General features: G+C 42.8%; 2 protein-coding genes across 6 annotated transcripts; one reads left to right on the top strand and one right to left on the bottom strand.

Annotated features, from left to right (window-relative positions):
* The first annotated feature begins 910 nt into the window (after positions 1–910).
* On the top strand, positions 911–2,816 carry cfl1l (cofilin 1 (non-muscle), like). The gene is made up of 4 exons (XM_015944158.3): positions 911–1,039; positions 1,735–2,021; positions 2,149–2,225; positions 2,310–2,816. Exons 1-4 carry the CDS (start codon positions 1,037–1,039, stop codon positions 2,423–2,425), a joined length of 483 nt encoding a protein of 160 aa, XP_015799644.3. The 5' UTR covers positions 911–1,036; the 3' UTR covers positions 2,426–2,816.
* Positions 2,817–3,506: 690 nt separating this feature from the next.
* Positions 3,507–15,078, bottom strand: rrbp1a (ribosome binding protein 1a). 5 transcript variants are annotated; one of them, XM_015944157.3, is made up of 28 exons: positions 14,959–15,078; positions 14,849–14,881; positions 12,180–13,174; positions 11,423–11,577; positions 11,218–11,340; positions 10,691–10,843; positions 10,404–10,522; positions 10,131–10,284; positions 9,253–9,391; positions 8,954–9,135; positions 8,836–8,873; positions 8,672–8,747; positions 8,560–8,597; positions 8,397–8,478; positions 8,265–8,302; positions 8,086–8,164; positions 7,915–8,004; positions 7,734–7,820; positions 7,534–7,623; positions 7,359–7,451; positions 7,206–7,256; positions 5,822–5,902; positions 5,608–5,691; positions 5,311–5,388; positions 4,700–4,783; positions 4,519–4,617; positions 4,029–4,172; positions 3,507–3,953 (listed from the first exon to the last, which is right to left on the bottom strand). In XM_015944157.3, exons 3-28 carry the CDS (start codon positions 13,162–13,164, stop codon positions 3,915–3,917), a joined length of 3,381 nt encoding a protein of 1,126 aa, XP_015799643.3. In that variant the 5' UTR covers positions 13,165–13,174; positions 14,849–14,881; positions 14,959–15,078; the 3' UTR covers positions 3,507–3,914. The 5 variants fall into 5 exon arrangements, with proteins under 5 accessions (XP_015799643.3, XP_015799641.3, XP_015799639.3 ...); XM_015944155.3 differs by having other exon boundaries at positions 8,836–8,870; positions 14,849–15,052; XM_015944153.3 differs by having other exon boundaries at positions 14,849–15,051.
* Between the last annotated feature and the right edge of the window lie 667 nt (positions 15,079–15,745).

The raw sequence follows: 15,745 nt of genomic DNA, 5'->3' as shown, positions 1-15,745 counted from the left end.
ATTGCATCTAATTTTATTTACCAAAAATTGTCCAAAAATGTAATTAGAACAATTAAATTTAAGTGTATTTATATAGCGCTAAATCACGACAAGGGTCGTCTCAAGGCGCTTCACACAGTCTAATCTACAAAATAAACAACAACAACTTCTTTGAGTTGCTTTGTTTACTTTCATCAACTGGATGTAATAAAAAAACTGACCATTTAACTCCAACTCCAGCTGAATTCAGACTGAAGTTTAGTATTTTTTTCATATTTAAAAAAAATTCCTCAGAGCCTTATTTAAGGTGTAATTGTTCTCTGATCCAGTTCCTAACCCTGAAGGGACCAGGATTTTGTCAATTTAGCTCCTAATCATTCTCATCGTTCTCTTCCTCATCGATCTGTGCAAATTTCCCACCAAGCATTTGCATTTCCTATAAAGAACGTGCAACTTTAGGTAAAAAATGTCAGGTATGTCCTCTAAAACATCAGATCTGTGTAAAGACATCAACCCAGAGCCGCTCATGGGTGGGATGCCACAGCTGAGTCTCAACAGGTTGCTTGAAGAAATTCTTTGGACACCTGTTTGAACTCGTTCTGCATTTAACCTTATAAGGGCAACTGAGCCACTTCTCATCTGCAGGTGAGTTTAAAAAATGTGGACTGGTTTGCTTTCCATATAAGGAGATTACCTGCCACTCCCACCTTTAACACCTGGAGTTAATCTAAAAAATCAAGATCAATCTAAAGCTCCACTTAAGTGTTTCGGACCAGACAGAGACAAAAATGGTTGTAGTTGGGATGAACAGTGAAGCCGGTGGAAAATCTGTGATTCAGGCTCCAAAAGTGATCTAATTAAGGGCTGGGGTGCAGCTGAAAGTGTGTCACACCTGCGCAGATGGAGGTGTGTCCATCTTTGGAGGTGTGCTCATTTAGCAGAGCTCCACCTCTGAGTGAGTCAACCTGCTGCTCTTCTTCCTTATGACCCTTCAGCATTTTGACTGCTGCTGCCATTTTTTCTCTGCCGCCTGTTTCCATCACACATCTCAAACAAAATGGTGAGTATGCTTCTCTGGTGTCTCCAGATTCAGTTTCTACATTCAGTGAGCAGTTTGTACTTGAATGTGTAAGAAAACAAGCTTTGATTTGATATGAACTACTTTAGGGTATGTGAAATGTGTAAAATTGGAAATTGTATTCACTTAGACTGAATGGGAAGGTTTGGTGCTTCAGTGGTGTGGGGGGTGGCATGTTTTGTGAGAGGAAACCTAAATCTAATATTTGGTGACAAAGGGTTAGTTCAAGGTGTGGTTTGCCTCCAAAATGGAGGGAGCTTTTTGTTCGTGCTTCTGAGAGATTCCCTTTAGGGCGGTGTGTTCATGTGCCAACTTGTTCCACAATGACAGGAATGTGACAGAACCAAGGCCCTGGAAATCTGTAGGAAAGACACTTTCACATGGAGCTGATTTTATTCTATGTTTTTTAAAGGGCTTTAAATGTTTAGCACCTTTTTGGTTGCCCTAACGAGGCCCTTTTCACTTTAGTTCCAAACAGCTTCCTGTTTCTTCATAGTTCACTTCTTCTTTTTTTTCCTCTTCCGAACCCACGCACAAGTTCCTGAAGCACAAATCTAGGCTGTAATTTGATTTATTTGCAGCCCTTAAACCATTTTCTGTCACTTTGAAATTTGTCATTTTTTTTAAGGCAACTCCTGGACATTAGGTGTCTTTAAAAACTTTTTCCTCTATCACAGGCCTCTGGAGTGCAAGTCTGTGACGATGTGAAAGACATCATCAAAGACATGAAAGTAGTCAAGACTGATGCTGACACAAACGACCGTATTAGACTGGTGCTCCTAGAAATCAAAGATGGCAAAATCGTTATCGAAAGAACCTACAGGCAGAAGGATTTGTCAGATGAGCCGGATATCTTCAAGTTCTTCTTGAAACAACTGGAAAACAATAAATGCCGCTACCTGCTGTACGACTGCCACTTTGAGACAAAGGAAAGCAAAAAAGAAGAGCTGGTGTTTGTGATGTGGTAGGTTTACGCTCAAAAGTGTAATTTGACTAACTTCTACCTCTCAACTGACTTCCTGCAGACTGTAGTCTTGAATCTATTTTTTTTGGGGATAGGGCAACCAAATAATGACTTATTATTCTGCCAGGGCTCCTGATACTGCACCCATTAAGGCAAAGATGCAGATTGCAAGCTCAAAAGATGCTCTTAAGAAGATCTTGACAGGTGTGTGTGGTTAAATTTTTAATATTTTTTTATTTTGCAATTTTAAATTTAACTTTCTGGTCCTAAAATGTTTCTCTTTCGCAGGTATCAAACACGAGATCCAGATGAACGACCTTTCGGATTACGGAACCAGGGAAGGTTTTGCAGACAAAATGGGAAAGTGTGTTCAATCAGTTGAAGGCCATCCTGTCGGATGTTAGGAAGGCAACCCTCCAAGCCATAAAGAATCAACCATTCCCTGTTTCCAAATAAAGAATTTGAGGATCCTTCCTGGCAGTTTCTATTTCCTATTCTTTCCATCAAACTGCTGAAGTCAAATCGGAACTAGTAAAACGAACCTGCTGTTTTTGCTCAAGTGTTTTAAGGTTATTGATTCTAATTTAGTGAATCTGGGTTCCTCTAATCAACAATATGCTCGTGTACATATGGTCAGAGTTCTGCATGTTCAGTTTAAAGGAAAACACGACTGTTGCTAAACCATGTGCCAGAAAATTCCCTAAAATGTTTACAAGGTCTTGTATTTTGACCCAAATCTGTATTTTCTACACTGTAACGCATATGCCTGGAAAAATTAAAGCAAGATCTATCGATTGACTGAAGTTTTCATTTAAATGGCAGTTGTGAAGTAATTTGAATAACTTGAGTTATTCCTGAATGTTCAAAGTGGCAGCCATGGATCTGTTTTAGCTTTGAGCAATGTTGGCTTAGTGGAATTAATTTTAATGTTAAAGCAATATTTGGTTCTCAGCCTGCTAAATTTCCTGGTAGGACTTGAGCCAAAAACTTGTCTGCTTCTGCAGCAGCGTGAGCCCGCGCTCTAACCTGTTGCCATATTTAGTTTGATTTTGGTTGTGAAACGAAACTGGATCAGTTTCATCACCCAAACTCGAGCCCCCACACAAACCAGGAAGTTGTAAGACTGCTAAGTTTTGATCCGACTACATGACCATCCAGTCCTGCATTCATTTGTTTGAAGGAAACAGTTAAAACACTTCCTGGTTTCTCCTTCAGAAAAGCAGCCGCCCAACAGAATGCTGAGATTAGAATTACCCTAACTTTTGCAACCTTCAATTTTACTCTATAAATGTAGCAACACTTCCTGTTAGGAACAGACTGAGTACACAGGCAGGATGTGTAACTTCTAATAGCGGTGCAATAGCTTTGAGTCAACTCCCACTTCTAGCAGGTCTTGAGGATGTGCTCCACGTGTAACCACACCTTAAACTGTGCAAATATTAACTCGTGCTGCTTGGTACCTTAACCTGACAGTAAACACACCACTTTTAGTGCTACACTGTAGTTTATTCATTCATACAAGTTTCATGTTGTCAGCCAGCTACACGTACTCCATCATTCAACCACATAGAAAAGACATACAAAGTAATTGCACAGGTTGGTGCACGTCTGACGTGCATGCTCTTTCCCTTTTAACACTGAACTATGGGGAGATGTTTGGGTCATAAGGCAAAGGGGGATAAACGGGTTCTGACATGGTCAGAATCAATGATGGAATGTGGGTTTCATAAAGTTTGCAGCATGATTCTCTCGAACGGTTGAAATGTCCATTACACAAATATTTGATCCCTAAAGTTGCAACAAATGCAAAACTACAGTACAAGAACATTTTTCTGGAATGCATAATTATCATAAGGCATATTTGGCAGTTTTTATTTGTAGTGTCCTCCACTTTCAGACGGACGTCCCTTCCTTCAGCTCCACGTACTCCCCCTTTAAAGATAAACGGGGTAAAGGTTAGTGACAGGAGAGGTTCAAATGTTGCGGTTAGCGTATGCAGCGTCCCACCTTGAGCTCCAGGTGCTCCTGTAGTGTTCTCACAGTCTCTCTCTCTTTGGTCAGCTGTTCCTGGGTGGCCTTCAGAAGCTGCTGGAGCTTGGTGGCCGCTTGGCCCAGATCTTTGGAAAGCTGCTTCTCCTTCTCAAGGCATTCCTGCTCCAGCAGCAGATTCAGACAAAACGTGGGGAGGTTTTAAACGAGACTCCCAGCTTGCTTCTCCAGCACAATTTAGTGACTACATCATATGACTGGAAAAACCAAAATCTGCAATATTTGAATAGATTTTTACAAAATTGGGGGGAAAAAATCTTGTTTTATTTTTGGTAACCATTAGATCTCTTAGTATTTAACTGAAATAGCAACAGTGTCTTGACCCTTTCTAAAGGATAAATATTTGTGATGATCAAAAATAAAAATGTTACTCCCTCATGTTTAAATTCTGACTGATTTATTCCAACTTGTTTCGAATGATTCATGCCCGCAGCAGGTCCCAACACACCTTAAGCTGAGCTACATCTTCGGTGTCAGATTGTGGCGACTCTGCAGAAACCTTTAGGAGATCCAGCTGGGCTTGAAGTTCTGATACAGTCTTCTGGGCCTGAAAAATAAAGTGCACTTGTAACGTCATTCTCAGAAAAAATAAGAAGTGACACTAAAGTCTAACAATAAAGTCTCGATACCTGCTCAAACTCCTCTGAGAGCTGCTGCCTCCGAGTTGCCTCCTCCTGCAGCTTCTCTGTTCTCTGACTCAACTCGTTCTGGACCTGTAAACACACACACACACACACACACATGCGGTAATTGCAAGCACAAACATTCAGGCATTCAGGACTCAAGTTACAAGTGCATACACCCATACACACCAAAGCTGATCGACCTGCACAACAAGTTAGTTTTTTTCTCACGTTTTGGGTGGAAGTCAGACACCTACTTCCTACGCTGTTAATCACATTGCCAGATCCTCTAAAATAAAGAGGTGAGCATGCAGATATGTTTTGGAAAAGGCCATGAGGAATGTTAGGTTGACTCAGACGACGCAAACAGTGGTTAGCATAAAGAGCTACTGTCAGATGAGTACTGGACAAACTGGGAAAACAGCTTTAAAATAATTAGTCATGTTTTATTTTTAGTGACCAAGTCCTTCTGTTAGGACATGGATTTATTCAGAATGTGCTTTAGAGTCAAAAATGTGTTTTTGTTGTTATAACAGAATCTGAAGTGCTGTTCCAGTCGCCATCTGGTACTTTCTGACAGGAAGTAACGGGTGCCCCTGTGATCCTCGCACCCTGACCTGACTGGGTTCGGCCTCAGCCGGGCCGTTCTGCTCTCCCCGAGTCCGCTTCATCACCTCACCCAGCTGCTCTCTGACCTGAAACAGGAAGTCGTCGCTAGTCACGTGAAGGCCACCTGACAAACCTGCATTGCTTTGACGTCACTGACGTCTCATGAATGTAAAACAGGGATTTTCGCAAGGTGTTCCATTAATAGCACCCCATCCACCAAACTTCACTCTGGTATTTGAATTAGAGCCTGAAGGACAGGATCAGAAGCATGGTCACAAAATTTTTTTTTTTTTAAAAACCCTCACCTTTTGAAGCTCCTCCTTGTGGGCCTGGACCTCCTTCTGGGCTAAGTCCAGCTGGCTCTGACGCTCCGACAGCTGCAGGTTCAGCTGAACACAGAGACGAACAGATGTTAGTTATGAATTATTGTAATTTAAACAAACAGGTCAGTGCTTTGAAATATGTGAAAATCCTTTGAATTTTTCCTTCTAAAACGTGAACATGAGTGAACATGTTTACCAGCTCCACCTCCTCCGAGGTCACCAGGTTGTCCGTCTGCTTCTCCAGCTGGGCCTCCAGAAGCATCATCTGCTCCTTCAGCTTCAGGGACCAGAGTAAAAACATGTTAACACCACGATGCAGAAAGAGTTCCCTTAACCCAGGGGTCGGCAACCTGTTCCCATCAAAGAGCCATTATTACCCGTTTCCCACAGTAAAGAAAACACTGGGAGCCACAGCAGCCGCGGCGTTGTGGGCGGGGCCTACCCTCAGACAGCAGAGAGCTGCTTTAACCAATCACAACAGGTGACAGCAGCCAGTACCGGTCGCTCGTGTACGTCAAAGTTCTCTTTCATAAGACGATAAAACGATTTATATAAAATGGATCCAGAAGCCCGTCTCTGCCTACAATATTTTGATATTTTTCACCCTGTTGGTGGTTTTACTGAGCAGGTGCCACTTTTGTCATACGTTTCTTTTTAAAACATGTTTAGACTGTTCAGAATACAAAACCAGGCTCTGTCACGTTTGATTGTTGTAATTTAACTTTGTAGGTGGGGAAGGTCAGAAAAGGACCCGATCATTTTGTTTTTCCCTCATTTACAGTGACGGAGATAACGGCGCAGTGCTCCTGGCTCTGGTGTTAATCAAGTTTAATTTGATCTCTTTCCAACAATTTTCACAAGAATACAGAACAGTTAAAAGCAGGGCTTGTGTTGACCGGACATTTCCCGTATTTGACCGTTTATTTTGACGGAGAAAGAATAGAAAGAATTACCCCGACGCATGCAGACGAACTGACAATTTATTCGTTTTGCACATCACAGATGTAGCTAAATCACTCAAGAAAAGATTTCCATCTGAACATCTGAGCTGGACACTGCTCAGCGCAGCTCGCTGTCAGCGTGTACTACATAAGGTGCACAGCGAGCTCAAGATGTGGAGAGGGGCGTCGCAGAACCAGAGCGCATGCAGGAAGATTCCTCCGACTGAAGCGACTGTTTCTCAAACCCGGTCTCTCAGAGACACTTGTCACTTAGAAAATGTTCCCTGTTTATGAAACTTTGGCTGAATAGCGCTTGTTCCTGTCTCCAATGTGGCGACACATCCATGAGCTGTCTGAGGAGAATCCCAGAATCTGACATCCTCTTCAGCTCAGAAAGCGCCTATGATTACGCACAAGCGTGACCCATCAACCCGGTCTTACTGTTCAGGTTTACGCAGACAATCTTTACATTTAGAATTGGCATACAGATGTAAAATTAATGCAGTAAAATATAAAGCATTTTATTTAAATATCCATTCATTTTACAAGCACAGAGAGCCGCATCAGATGGATGGAAGAGCCGCATGCGGCTCCAGAGTCGAGGGTTGCCGACCCCTGCCTTAACCAGAGGAAACCCACCTGTGCCACACTTCGGGTGTCCGATTCCAGGTAGCTAACTTTCTGCAAGGCCTGGCCGTGAGACGGGAGACGATGGTTAGATTTTATTAAAAAAAAAAACACACACACCAAACCAAACGATCCTCAGTTCCTGTGACTAAAACTTTAACTTGCCTCCTTTAACTGTTCTTCGGAGTTTGCCATCTTTGACTTCCATACCAGCTCCTCCTCCTCCACGCTCTTCTGCAGATGTTTCAGCATTCCTTCCTAAGGATGAAAGAAAAACAGAGGTGTCCTTGTGGTCAGGATCATCTCTAGAGTCCATCTCAACATGACTTCAGCTGCTTACAGTTTCAGCTAAAACAGTCCTGTACTGTTCACACTCGGCCTGCAGGGAGCCGTGGCTCTCCTCGGCTTCCTTCAGTTTCTCCAGCAACTCCTGAAACAAACCAAACACATTCAAACATGTGTTTCCCTGCCATCTGGACCATTCATCAAACTTGTAAGAACTTAAAAAAAAAAAAAAAACAACGAAAGAAAGAAGCTGACCGACAGCTGCGTGCTTGACTGAGGCTGTTGACTCAGCTGGCCGAGGGACTCCTGAGCTTTCTGTGTAAACACTTGTAACCAGTTGGACTGAGTGAGGAAAACAAACAGATGCAGATCAATTGTTTTTGAACGGAATTACCAAAGATCATCAAAACAGGAGACGACTGAAAGCTTCCCTTACCTGCTGCGTCTCTACTGGGATCTGTGGGAACAGCAGCTGGAGAGTCTCTTTGGTTTGGGTCTGGAAAGCTGCCAGTTGTTTTGTCTCATTCTGTTTGAACCAAAAGGGACTTTGCGTGAAACACACATGAACAGAGTTTCATTAGCTGATTTAAGAAAAATGCAACTTTACAGCATGACTGGCCACTTTTTCCTTTGCCTCCTTCAGCTCCGTTTGTAGTGATGCAACAAGAGCATCCCTCTCAGCCAGACTGATAAAAAGCAAAGTGAACAGATATGAAGACACATGCACGACTCGTTTATCTCCTGTCCGTTTAAATAAAGCCTAACGAGCCGACAAAAGTCTATCACCTGTTTTGTAGTGCCAACTCTGCAGAGCTGTCCAACTGCTTAAACAGAAATAACATGTAAATATTCCATTAAAAACCATTTCTACTCCCTAAAAGTAAAAATGACAAATGAGTGCAGAATGTGCCCTCTTACTGATGTGTTTTTAAGTTGCACCATCTCCTCTTTGAGGTGTTTGAGTTCATGCTGAAGAGAGGCGACGAGGCTCGTGTCCTCGCTGCAGAAAACAGTTTAAACATTACTGAAACATTCAAAAAGACGAGTACGTTTCCCACAGAGATGATCAACAGCGCCTTACCTCTCGTGCCTCTGCTCCAGTTCCGTGATGGTGCTCTCCTGTTGGAACAAACATTCGGATCGTGATTTTATTTAACAGCAACTTTACTAAAATCGAAGCTCTCAACACTTACCGCAGCTTTATGCTTCGTCTGCAGCTGCATCAGCTCCTCTTGGAGTGAAACCACTTGGCCATCTTTGTCCTGAAGGCTGCAAAAAGTGAAAAGTGTCTCATTTAAATAAGTTTAGATCTGCTACTGCTAAAAGAACAATGAGGAAGTGTAAGTCAGACACTTGCCAGAGCTTCAGCTGCTCTACTTCTGCTGCGTTCACCTGCTGAATCAGGAAACATCACATGAGAGGTACCTCTGTGCTTAACTTTCTAATAGAGTTTAAAAATAAGAATAATGTTCTACCTGTTTGTTTTCCTGCTCCTGTTTGCTTTGATTGGCCTCCAGCAGCGAGTTGATGGAAGCTACTTTCTCTTCCAGGCGGGTTTTCTCGGCCCGCGTCTCCTCCAGCTGAGCCGTGAGGGCATCAACCCGAGCAGAACTCTCTCCGTTGTCAGCTTCCAGTCGCTCTACACGGGCTTGATATGCTGAAAAGACAATAAAAAACCATTTTCATCACACATTGTTCACCTTCACTCACTGCAAATTAAGTTCTGGCTTTGAGACCTGATCACCACGAAGACCCCGTTCCCCTTTTTCCTAACCTGAGAGTGAGCTGCTGTCCTGCTGGGTCTTCTCCAAAGTGGCTTGCAGGCTTTTGTTTCTACTCTGAGATGCTCTGAGCTCCTCGCTGACCTCCTCCAGTCGCTTCTGGAACGACTGCTCGCTTTCTGCCCGGCTGGTCTGGGAATTTTCATTTTAAAAAAGGGATGACAGCAAAGATTCACAGAGTTATTTCACTGAAATTTAAAAACATCAACTATTCAACCAATAAACTTACAAACGAGGCACTCGGAATAAATTTGGATACAATTTGCATAACCGAGAGGTTTACAACCACACTCAGCAGTTACTTTTGATTGAGGGGTTTAGCAGGAAGTGATCTGAAACAAGGTGGAATAAACCACTTCCCAGGACTCGAAGCACAAAAGCTTCAACTACTGCAACATTCTCTCACATTTTCAAAAACCTTAAATGTTGTGTAGGATTTAAGTTCATATTAATACAAAGTGAACTCTTAGAAGTGCTGACTAATTTCTCCAAATGACTAATAAATTACTTTCCGTAAACTGTGTTAGAAAAGGCATCAAGTTCTTCCTGTATTTCCAGTGCACAGACGCTCAGACACACTCCCACACTCCAGCTGCTGTGGAGACATTTTCCCTGCAGCTGCGTTCTTGTTTGACTTCATTACAGCCCAGTTCTGAACTGTGTTGTGATTATGTTTCCCACCACAAGAGAAGGTCCGGGAATAGGTGGGAAAGGTCTGCGTTTGGTAAATACTCCATAACTGAGTGACTGCTGAAGCAGGACACTAGTTTGGAAGCACTAAATGGGCCAGAATAAATGCGCTTCTGCGTGGAAACTTGACCCATCTCGTGTAATTTCTAATAAAGATGCGTCTCTCGTAGGCCAGGCCAACCTGTAGCTGCGAGAGCTGCTTCTCAGCAGCAGAGAGCTTGGCCTCCAGCCCTTTCTTGATGATCCCATCGGCGAGCAGACCTTCCGTCTTCTCTCCAAGCTCCTTGGTTAACTTTGCACATTCCTGTCGCAGCTTGGCCAGCTCCGCATTTTGCCTGAGAGCAGAGTAAGACAAGACTCACAAACAGTTCACTAAAAGTGCCAACAATGGTGATTTTATAGTTTTATGCTACGGTCAGTCACTACTGACGGGTTACAGGACTGTTTCACTCACTTGCTCTCAGCCTGACTTGTCGCTTGGTTCAAAGCATCACGAAGGATTGAGTTCTCCTGCTGCAGACGAGCGAGTTGGGCGTTGGGGCCTTTTTCCAGCTGCTCCTGCAGGCTCACGATCTGCATTTCAAGTTTTTACATTAAAAAACGATGTTTAACAACTTTTTTATTGTGCTGTTGGCGGTGTGAGATATTCAACAAGAATTTCAGCAGTAACATAACCCGTTTCTCCACTTATAGTAAATTCAGCAGCGTAAGCATGAAGTATGATGTCATTAAGGGGAGCACCTTTGCGTTGAGCCTCTGGGTCTGGGCTACATGGTCCTGGTAACTGGCCTGCATTCGGGCTTGCAGAGCAATCATTTCCTGTTCCCGCTTGCTCAGCTGAGAACTCAGTCTCGTCTCAACACTGGCAACCTTGGACTTCTCTGCAGACAGCTCCTGATGTACGAAAACTACAGTCAGATTCATTCACCGAGATGCTTCTGTAGCCAAAGAGCCACTTTACAAAGGAACATCATCAATAATACGGTCCGAGACAGAAGTTTAGAGGAGAATTGGTCTCTGGTGTCAGTGATCATTCAGAACCTGATTCAAGACAAGGATGTGGTTCTAACTAAAGGGAAAACTATTTTTGACCTTTAGTGTTCTTAAAAATAGGAAATGAGCAGTGTTGTTCTTGTATGCTCTCCTCTAGCGCCACCCTCAGGCCAAAAACAAAACGGGTTGAGAATGACCATTTAAAACCAAACATGTTCTTTATCACCAACTCATCCAAATGCTACCAGCGTCTCTGCAGACAGATGACATTTAACCTTGGTCAGTTCTCGGAGGCGGTTCTTCACCGCTGAAGCATCCTCTTGGTCCGCTGCCAGCTGTTTCTCCTTCTCTTCCAGCTGTTTCTTCAGCATGGCTACTGGGTCTCCTTTCTGAGTGGCCTAAAATCAGACAGAAATGTTTCTGCATGTCTACAACTGATGCTGTTCCTGTTCAGGTCGCTCTCCATCACCGATGTCATACCGTGTGCCAGGCATCCTGAATGATGCCGACTTTCTCAGACAGGATTTCGATTAGCCTGTGAGCCTCTCCCTCACTGAACATCATGCTGGTGATGGTGGAAACCAGAGCCTTATAGGGCAGGTAGAGTGGCGCGTCGGCAGAGTCCACCACAACCGCTGCAGAAGCAAACGTAAAAATCAAAAAGTAAAGAAGCTTTAATAATTAAAACAAACGTCGGGATGCTTCAGATAATCATCTAGCGCTGATCACACTCATGTTTTAGGAAAAGGACCACGTTAAGATCTGCCCTTTGTGGCCGGGGCACTGGGCACTTTCAGATGGTGAAACGCTGAAGCGTTGTGGCACCAGGCAGAGACGAGCCTCCGTTAACGGAGAAAGCCAACCCCTCCCTTCCTTCCTTCATTGTCAGAGGAACTGAAAAGCTTTGTGGGCTAACCAAACAGGCCAACAGTGTTTGGACAGGCTGGTGTGCTCCGTCCTCCAGAGCTGGGTGCCAGACGTTACCCACCACTGGCCTTGGTACTAAGGCTGCACAGCTGGAAGATCATCAGGACTGACGGGTTGTTTCTGCTTTACTTTGAGACCACATATTTATGCATAGTCGCCAGTGTTGAAGGAGAGAGACAAGTTCAGCAATGACAGCTCTATTAGAAATATTTATCAATAAGAAAAGAAAAACAAATTTTACGAGTTTATTTAAATTGATTTGGGATATACATTCTAGAAAAATGGTTCATTTCTTAACATATCAGCTTACCAGGCTCCATCTTCTTTTTTGAAGCCTTCTTCCTGGGCTCCTGTGGTTTGGCTGCAGCAGCAGCAGGAGCCTGCTGGGATCCCACAGGAGGAACGGCCATCACTGGGACATCTTTAGTGACAGTCTCCAGTACTGGGGAAGCTTTGGATGGAGCTGGAGCAGACTTGGTTGGTGCTGCAGCAGACTTGCTTGACATTGCAGATTTAGTTGTGGCAGAGGCGGGCTTGACTGATGCAGGGGCAGAGGAAGCAGTGGGTTTAGCTTGGGCGGGGGTAGACTTTGCCGATGAGGGGGTGGGAACAGGAGCAGGAGCAGGTTTGGCCAAATTAGAGGTGGGTTTAGCTGATGTTGGTGCCGGCTTTGCTGGGGTCGGAGCAGAAGATGAGGTGGTTGCTTTGGTCGGGGCAGACACAGGAGCTTGTGTTGTGGGAGGAGCCGGAGGGGACTTCACTGATGCAGGAGGAGACACCACTGGAGCTGGCTGGGTGGAGGCTGGCTCGACCTTTGCCACCTTCTTTTTCTTCTTGTCTTTAGGCGAGGGCACAGGTGAGGGTTCTGGGACAGAGACAGGTTCAGCTGCAGCTTTGGGCTGCGTCTCTGCAGCCACTGGAGCTGGCTTAACCTCCACAGCAGGGGCAGGTTCGGGAGCTGGAGCAGCAGATTCAGCTGCAGCAGCGGTAGGCTCAATGAGCGGCTCAGATTCAGAGTCAGCTCCTTCAGCCTTCTCCTGTTCCAGGATTCTTCCATTGGGTTTTTCTTCTTTCTTCTTCCCACGACTCTTCTTCTCCGAAACTTTATCCTTTTTCTTTTTCTCTGTGCGGACAGGTTGCATCTTACCCAACTCCTTTCGCTGTTTAGCCAGGGCCTCCTCATAAGAGGTCTCCTTCATGGAGAAGGTGGAGACAAGGACGATCCCAACAGCAGAGATCACCATGAACCCACCAAATACCACAATCCCAAGGGTCTGGGGGTCGTAGATGTCCATTTCAGTAAATCTAAGATGACACAAACACATTTCAGCAGACAACTAAAGACAGGACGTTTCTACAAGATGAAGTTTGTGGAAGTTTGTACAAAACTTTTAAATAAAATTTTCTTCAGTCGTTTATCAAACTTAACCTGCAGATTAAAAAATAATTCCTACTACTGCTTTAAAACTTACTTTTAATTTTTAAACAGCCTCAAGGTGTCGCCATTATTCCTACATTTTAACCAAAGACAGTCCACGTTTTCAAGTGAAGCTTGTCAGCCACATATGGAACTAACACCTAAAACTCCTGATTATCATACAAGTGTTTATTTTCTACTGACATAAATAAATTACCCTGATCACCCTTCATACTCTACCTGACGGAGACGTGCAGCACTGAGCTTTGTGAGCTAAAGCACTAAAACTAAGCTCAGGTATGTTACAAAAGGGTGCAACTTTAGGTTTTTTTTTACAATGAAAACATAGGATTAAATAACTAAGGTTGCAATGTGGAACTTGATGTTCTTGATGGTGGGTTTTAATGAAATACTGTGACAAATACAAGATTTAACAACCTTTCTCAGGTTGAGGCAACAAAAGAAACCCTAACAATGCAAAATAAAAGAGATGAAGGGGGCAAGAAAAAGCTAAAATGTACAAATGTTTGCAGGTAGTTGGGTAATTTCCTGCTTTGTAAAAAAAACTGAAGAGGTTTTTAACAATCACAAATCAAACCATAGCCTGGGGGTAAATGTTAACTAAGAGACACTAAAACCTTTATCTTAGTTTATTCCAGCAAAAACGCTGGTTTTACAACTATTTATAGTACAAATCAGGAATGCCACTGTAACGAAGACATTTAAAACGCTCAACGTGGAGACAACTTTCTGTAAAAATAAAACAGACATAGAGGAAGAGCTTCTTCAGCGTGTTAGAGCAAATATAGTGCAGTGCCCCTGCAGGATTTATATGCAAAATGATCTGCCTCCTGATCTGTGGCGTCACGTCAATGCATCTCTGACCAGACTGAGGACTACTTCAAGAAAATTAACTCAAAAGGATCTTCTGGCTTCACGTGAAACTAAACTTTGTGTGTTTACAAGATAGGTGCACTCCAAACTCAAATATTAGGCTTTTATAAAACAATGTAGACATATGAATTCCTCATGTGGAGGTATTGGTAATTAAAATGGTCTTCAGCTGGTATTCAGCTCAGTTCCAAACATTATGTGCGCAGTTTTTCCACATAAATCACACTTTTTGCACTTACCACCACCACAGAAGGTGTTTTCATAAACTTTAACACAGTTTAACACGAAATGGATCGGATGAAGTACCGATGCCAAAGATTTAAAGGGCTTTCGGGTTAATAAAATGCAACAAACAAATAATATGAGCATCAAAAACATTTGAAAATTACCAAATCTTTTCTTTGCAACTAGCTTTAAAGCTAACAATATGAATCAATTAATTGTTGCTCATGTCCAACATTTTTAAGCGTTTGCGCAATGGAACCACGCTACAGAAACCTTTAATAAAACGGTAAGTTATTAAATAACGAAGGGAGAAACCCCCAAAAGTGTTTCTAAACATCTTTAAGCTAGTCTTACTGTTATTTCAAGGGTTAGCAGTTGATAGCTTTCTAAGCTAGCTAACGGCACAGTCAATGAATAAAATATTCCAAGAATCCCAGACTTACTGCGCTACGTCTGCTCGCTTCAAAAGGAAATGACTGAGGACAAAAAGATTGGAGTTAGAAATGGGAGACTTCTGTACAAAGCTACCTTTATATCCAACTAAGTAGCTAACTTGATTTTTTTCACTTGTCTCCCCCTCACTCCGCTGGATCCCCTGCTCCGCTGTGAAGTCGTGGCACTTCGAGCTGGCTAGACGCGCTGGCCCCGTGCCCCTTTGAGCTACCATAAAATCAGGGCGTTTGTGATTGGCTGGAATCAGCTCAAACAGGAAATGAATGTCCTGGGAGTTGTAGTCTTTCAAGAAGTTTTGCTTCTTGGTTAAACAAAAGTGATTTGTTCTAAGCAAAAATGACTTAATAGTTTAAGAAAACGTGAGGCTATCTTCTTGAGTTTTGATTACGTTAAAAGAAATATCACATTTACTAGTGATTGAATAGGTTTTGTCTTCAAAACTATACACTTGGTTTACCATTTTGTAGTCTGGGCTTCAAAATAGCCACACAGTCATGACTCACATGTAGTAAAAGGCCAATTTCATCTTTAAATTGTAGTAAAAAATGAGATACCTTTGATTTAAAAAATGTAATACCACTTTTCTTGCATTTTCCCACTTTTCACATTTACATTTTGTGGGCAAATGATTAAACTTTATAAACAAAATAGCACTTTTTTGTACTATTATTCACACTGTAAAGTAAAAAAGCGCGCACTCTTTTAATACTTTTGCACACAATAAAACAACGTTTTTTAAAAAAAGGTCAACAGGTCATTCTCTGGAGAGAAACAGAAGCAGTGGGTCAAAAAACCAACTACATCCCATGACTCAATGGGACATAAATCTATATTTACAGACAATGATTTAAAAGATGATTTTGTGCACTTTCTTTGTGAAATCTTTT

This window comes from Nothobranchius furzeri, chromosome 12, assembly GCF_043380555.1.
Source record: "Nothobranchius furzeri strain GRZ-AD chromosome 12, NfurGRZ-RIMD1, whole genome shotgun sequence".
NCBI classification, from domain to species: domain Eukaryota; kingdom Metazoa; phylum Chordata; class Actinopteri; order Cyprinodontiformes; family Nothobranchiidae; genus Nothobranchius; species Nothobranchius furzeri.
The sequence above is the reverse complement of the archived record's forward strand: the minus strand, read 5'-3'. Positions and strand labels throughout refer to the sequence as shown.

Excerpts from the sequence above, each read along its gene's own strand:
- cfl1l (XM_015944158.3), top strand. Across the intron at positions 2,022-2,148 it reads GAGCTGGTGTTTGTGATGTG|GGCTCCTGATACTGCACCCA; the intron begins GTAGGTTTACGC and ends TTATTCTGCCAG. Across the intron at positions 2,226-2,309 it reads TCTTAAGAAGATCTTGACAG|GTATCAAACACGAGATCCAG; the intron begins GTGTGTGTGGTT and ends TCTCTTTCGCAG.
- rrbp1a (XM_015944157.3), bottom strand. The coding sequence starts at position 13,164 with ATGGACATCTACGACCCCCAGACCCTTGGGATTGTGGTATTTGGTGGG. Across the intron at positions 8,479-8,559 it reads CTGGAGCAGAGGCACGAGAG|CGAGGACACGAGCCTCGTCG; the intron begins GTAAGGCGCTGT and ends TGTTTTCTGCAG. Across the intron at positions 4,618-4,699 it reads TCTCAGAGGAGTTTGAGCAG|GCCCAGAAGACTGTATCAGA; the intron begins GTATCGAGACTT and ends TTTATTTTTCAG.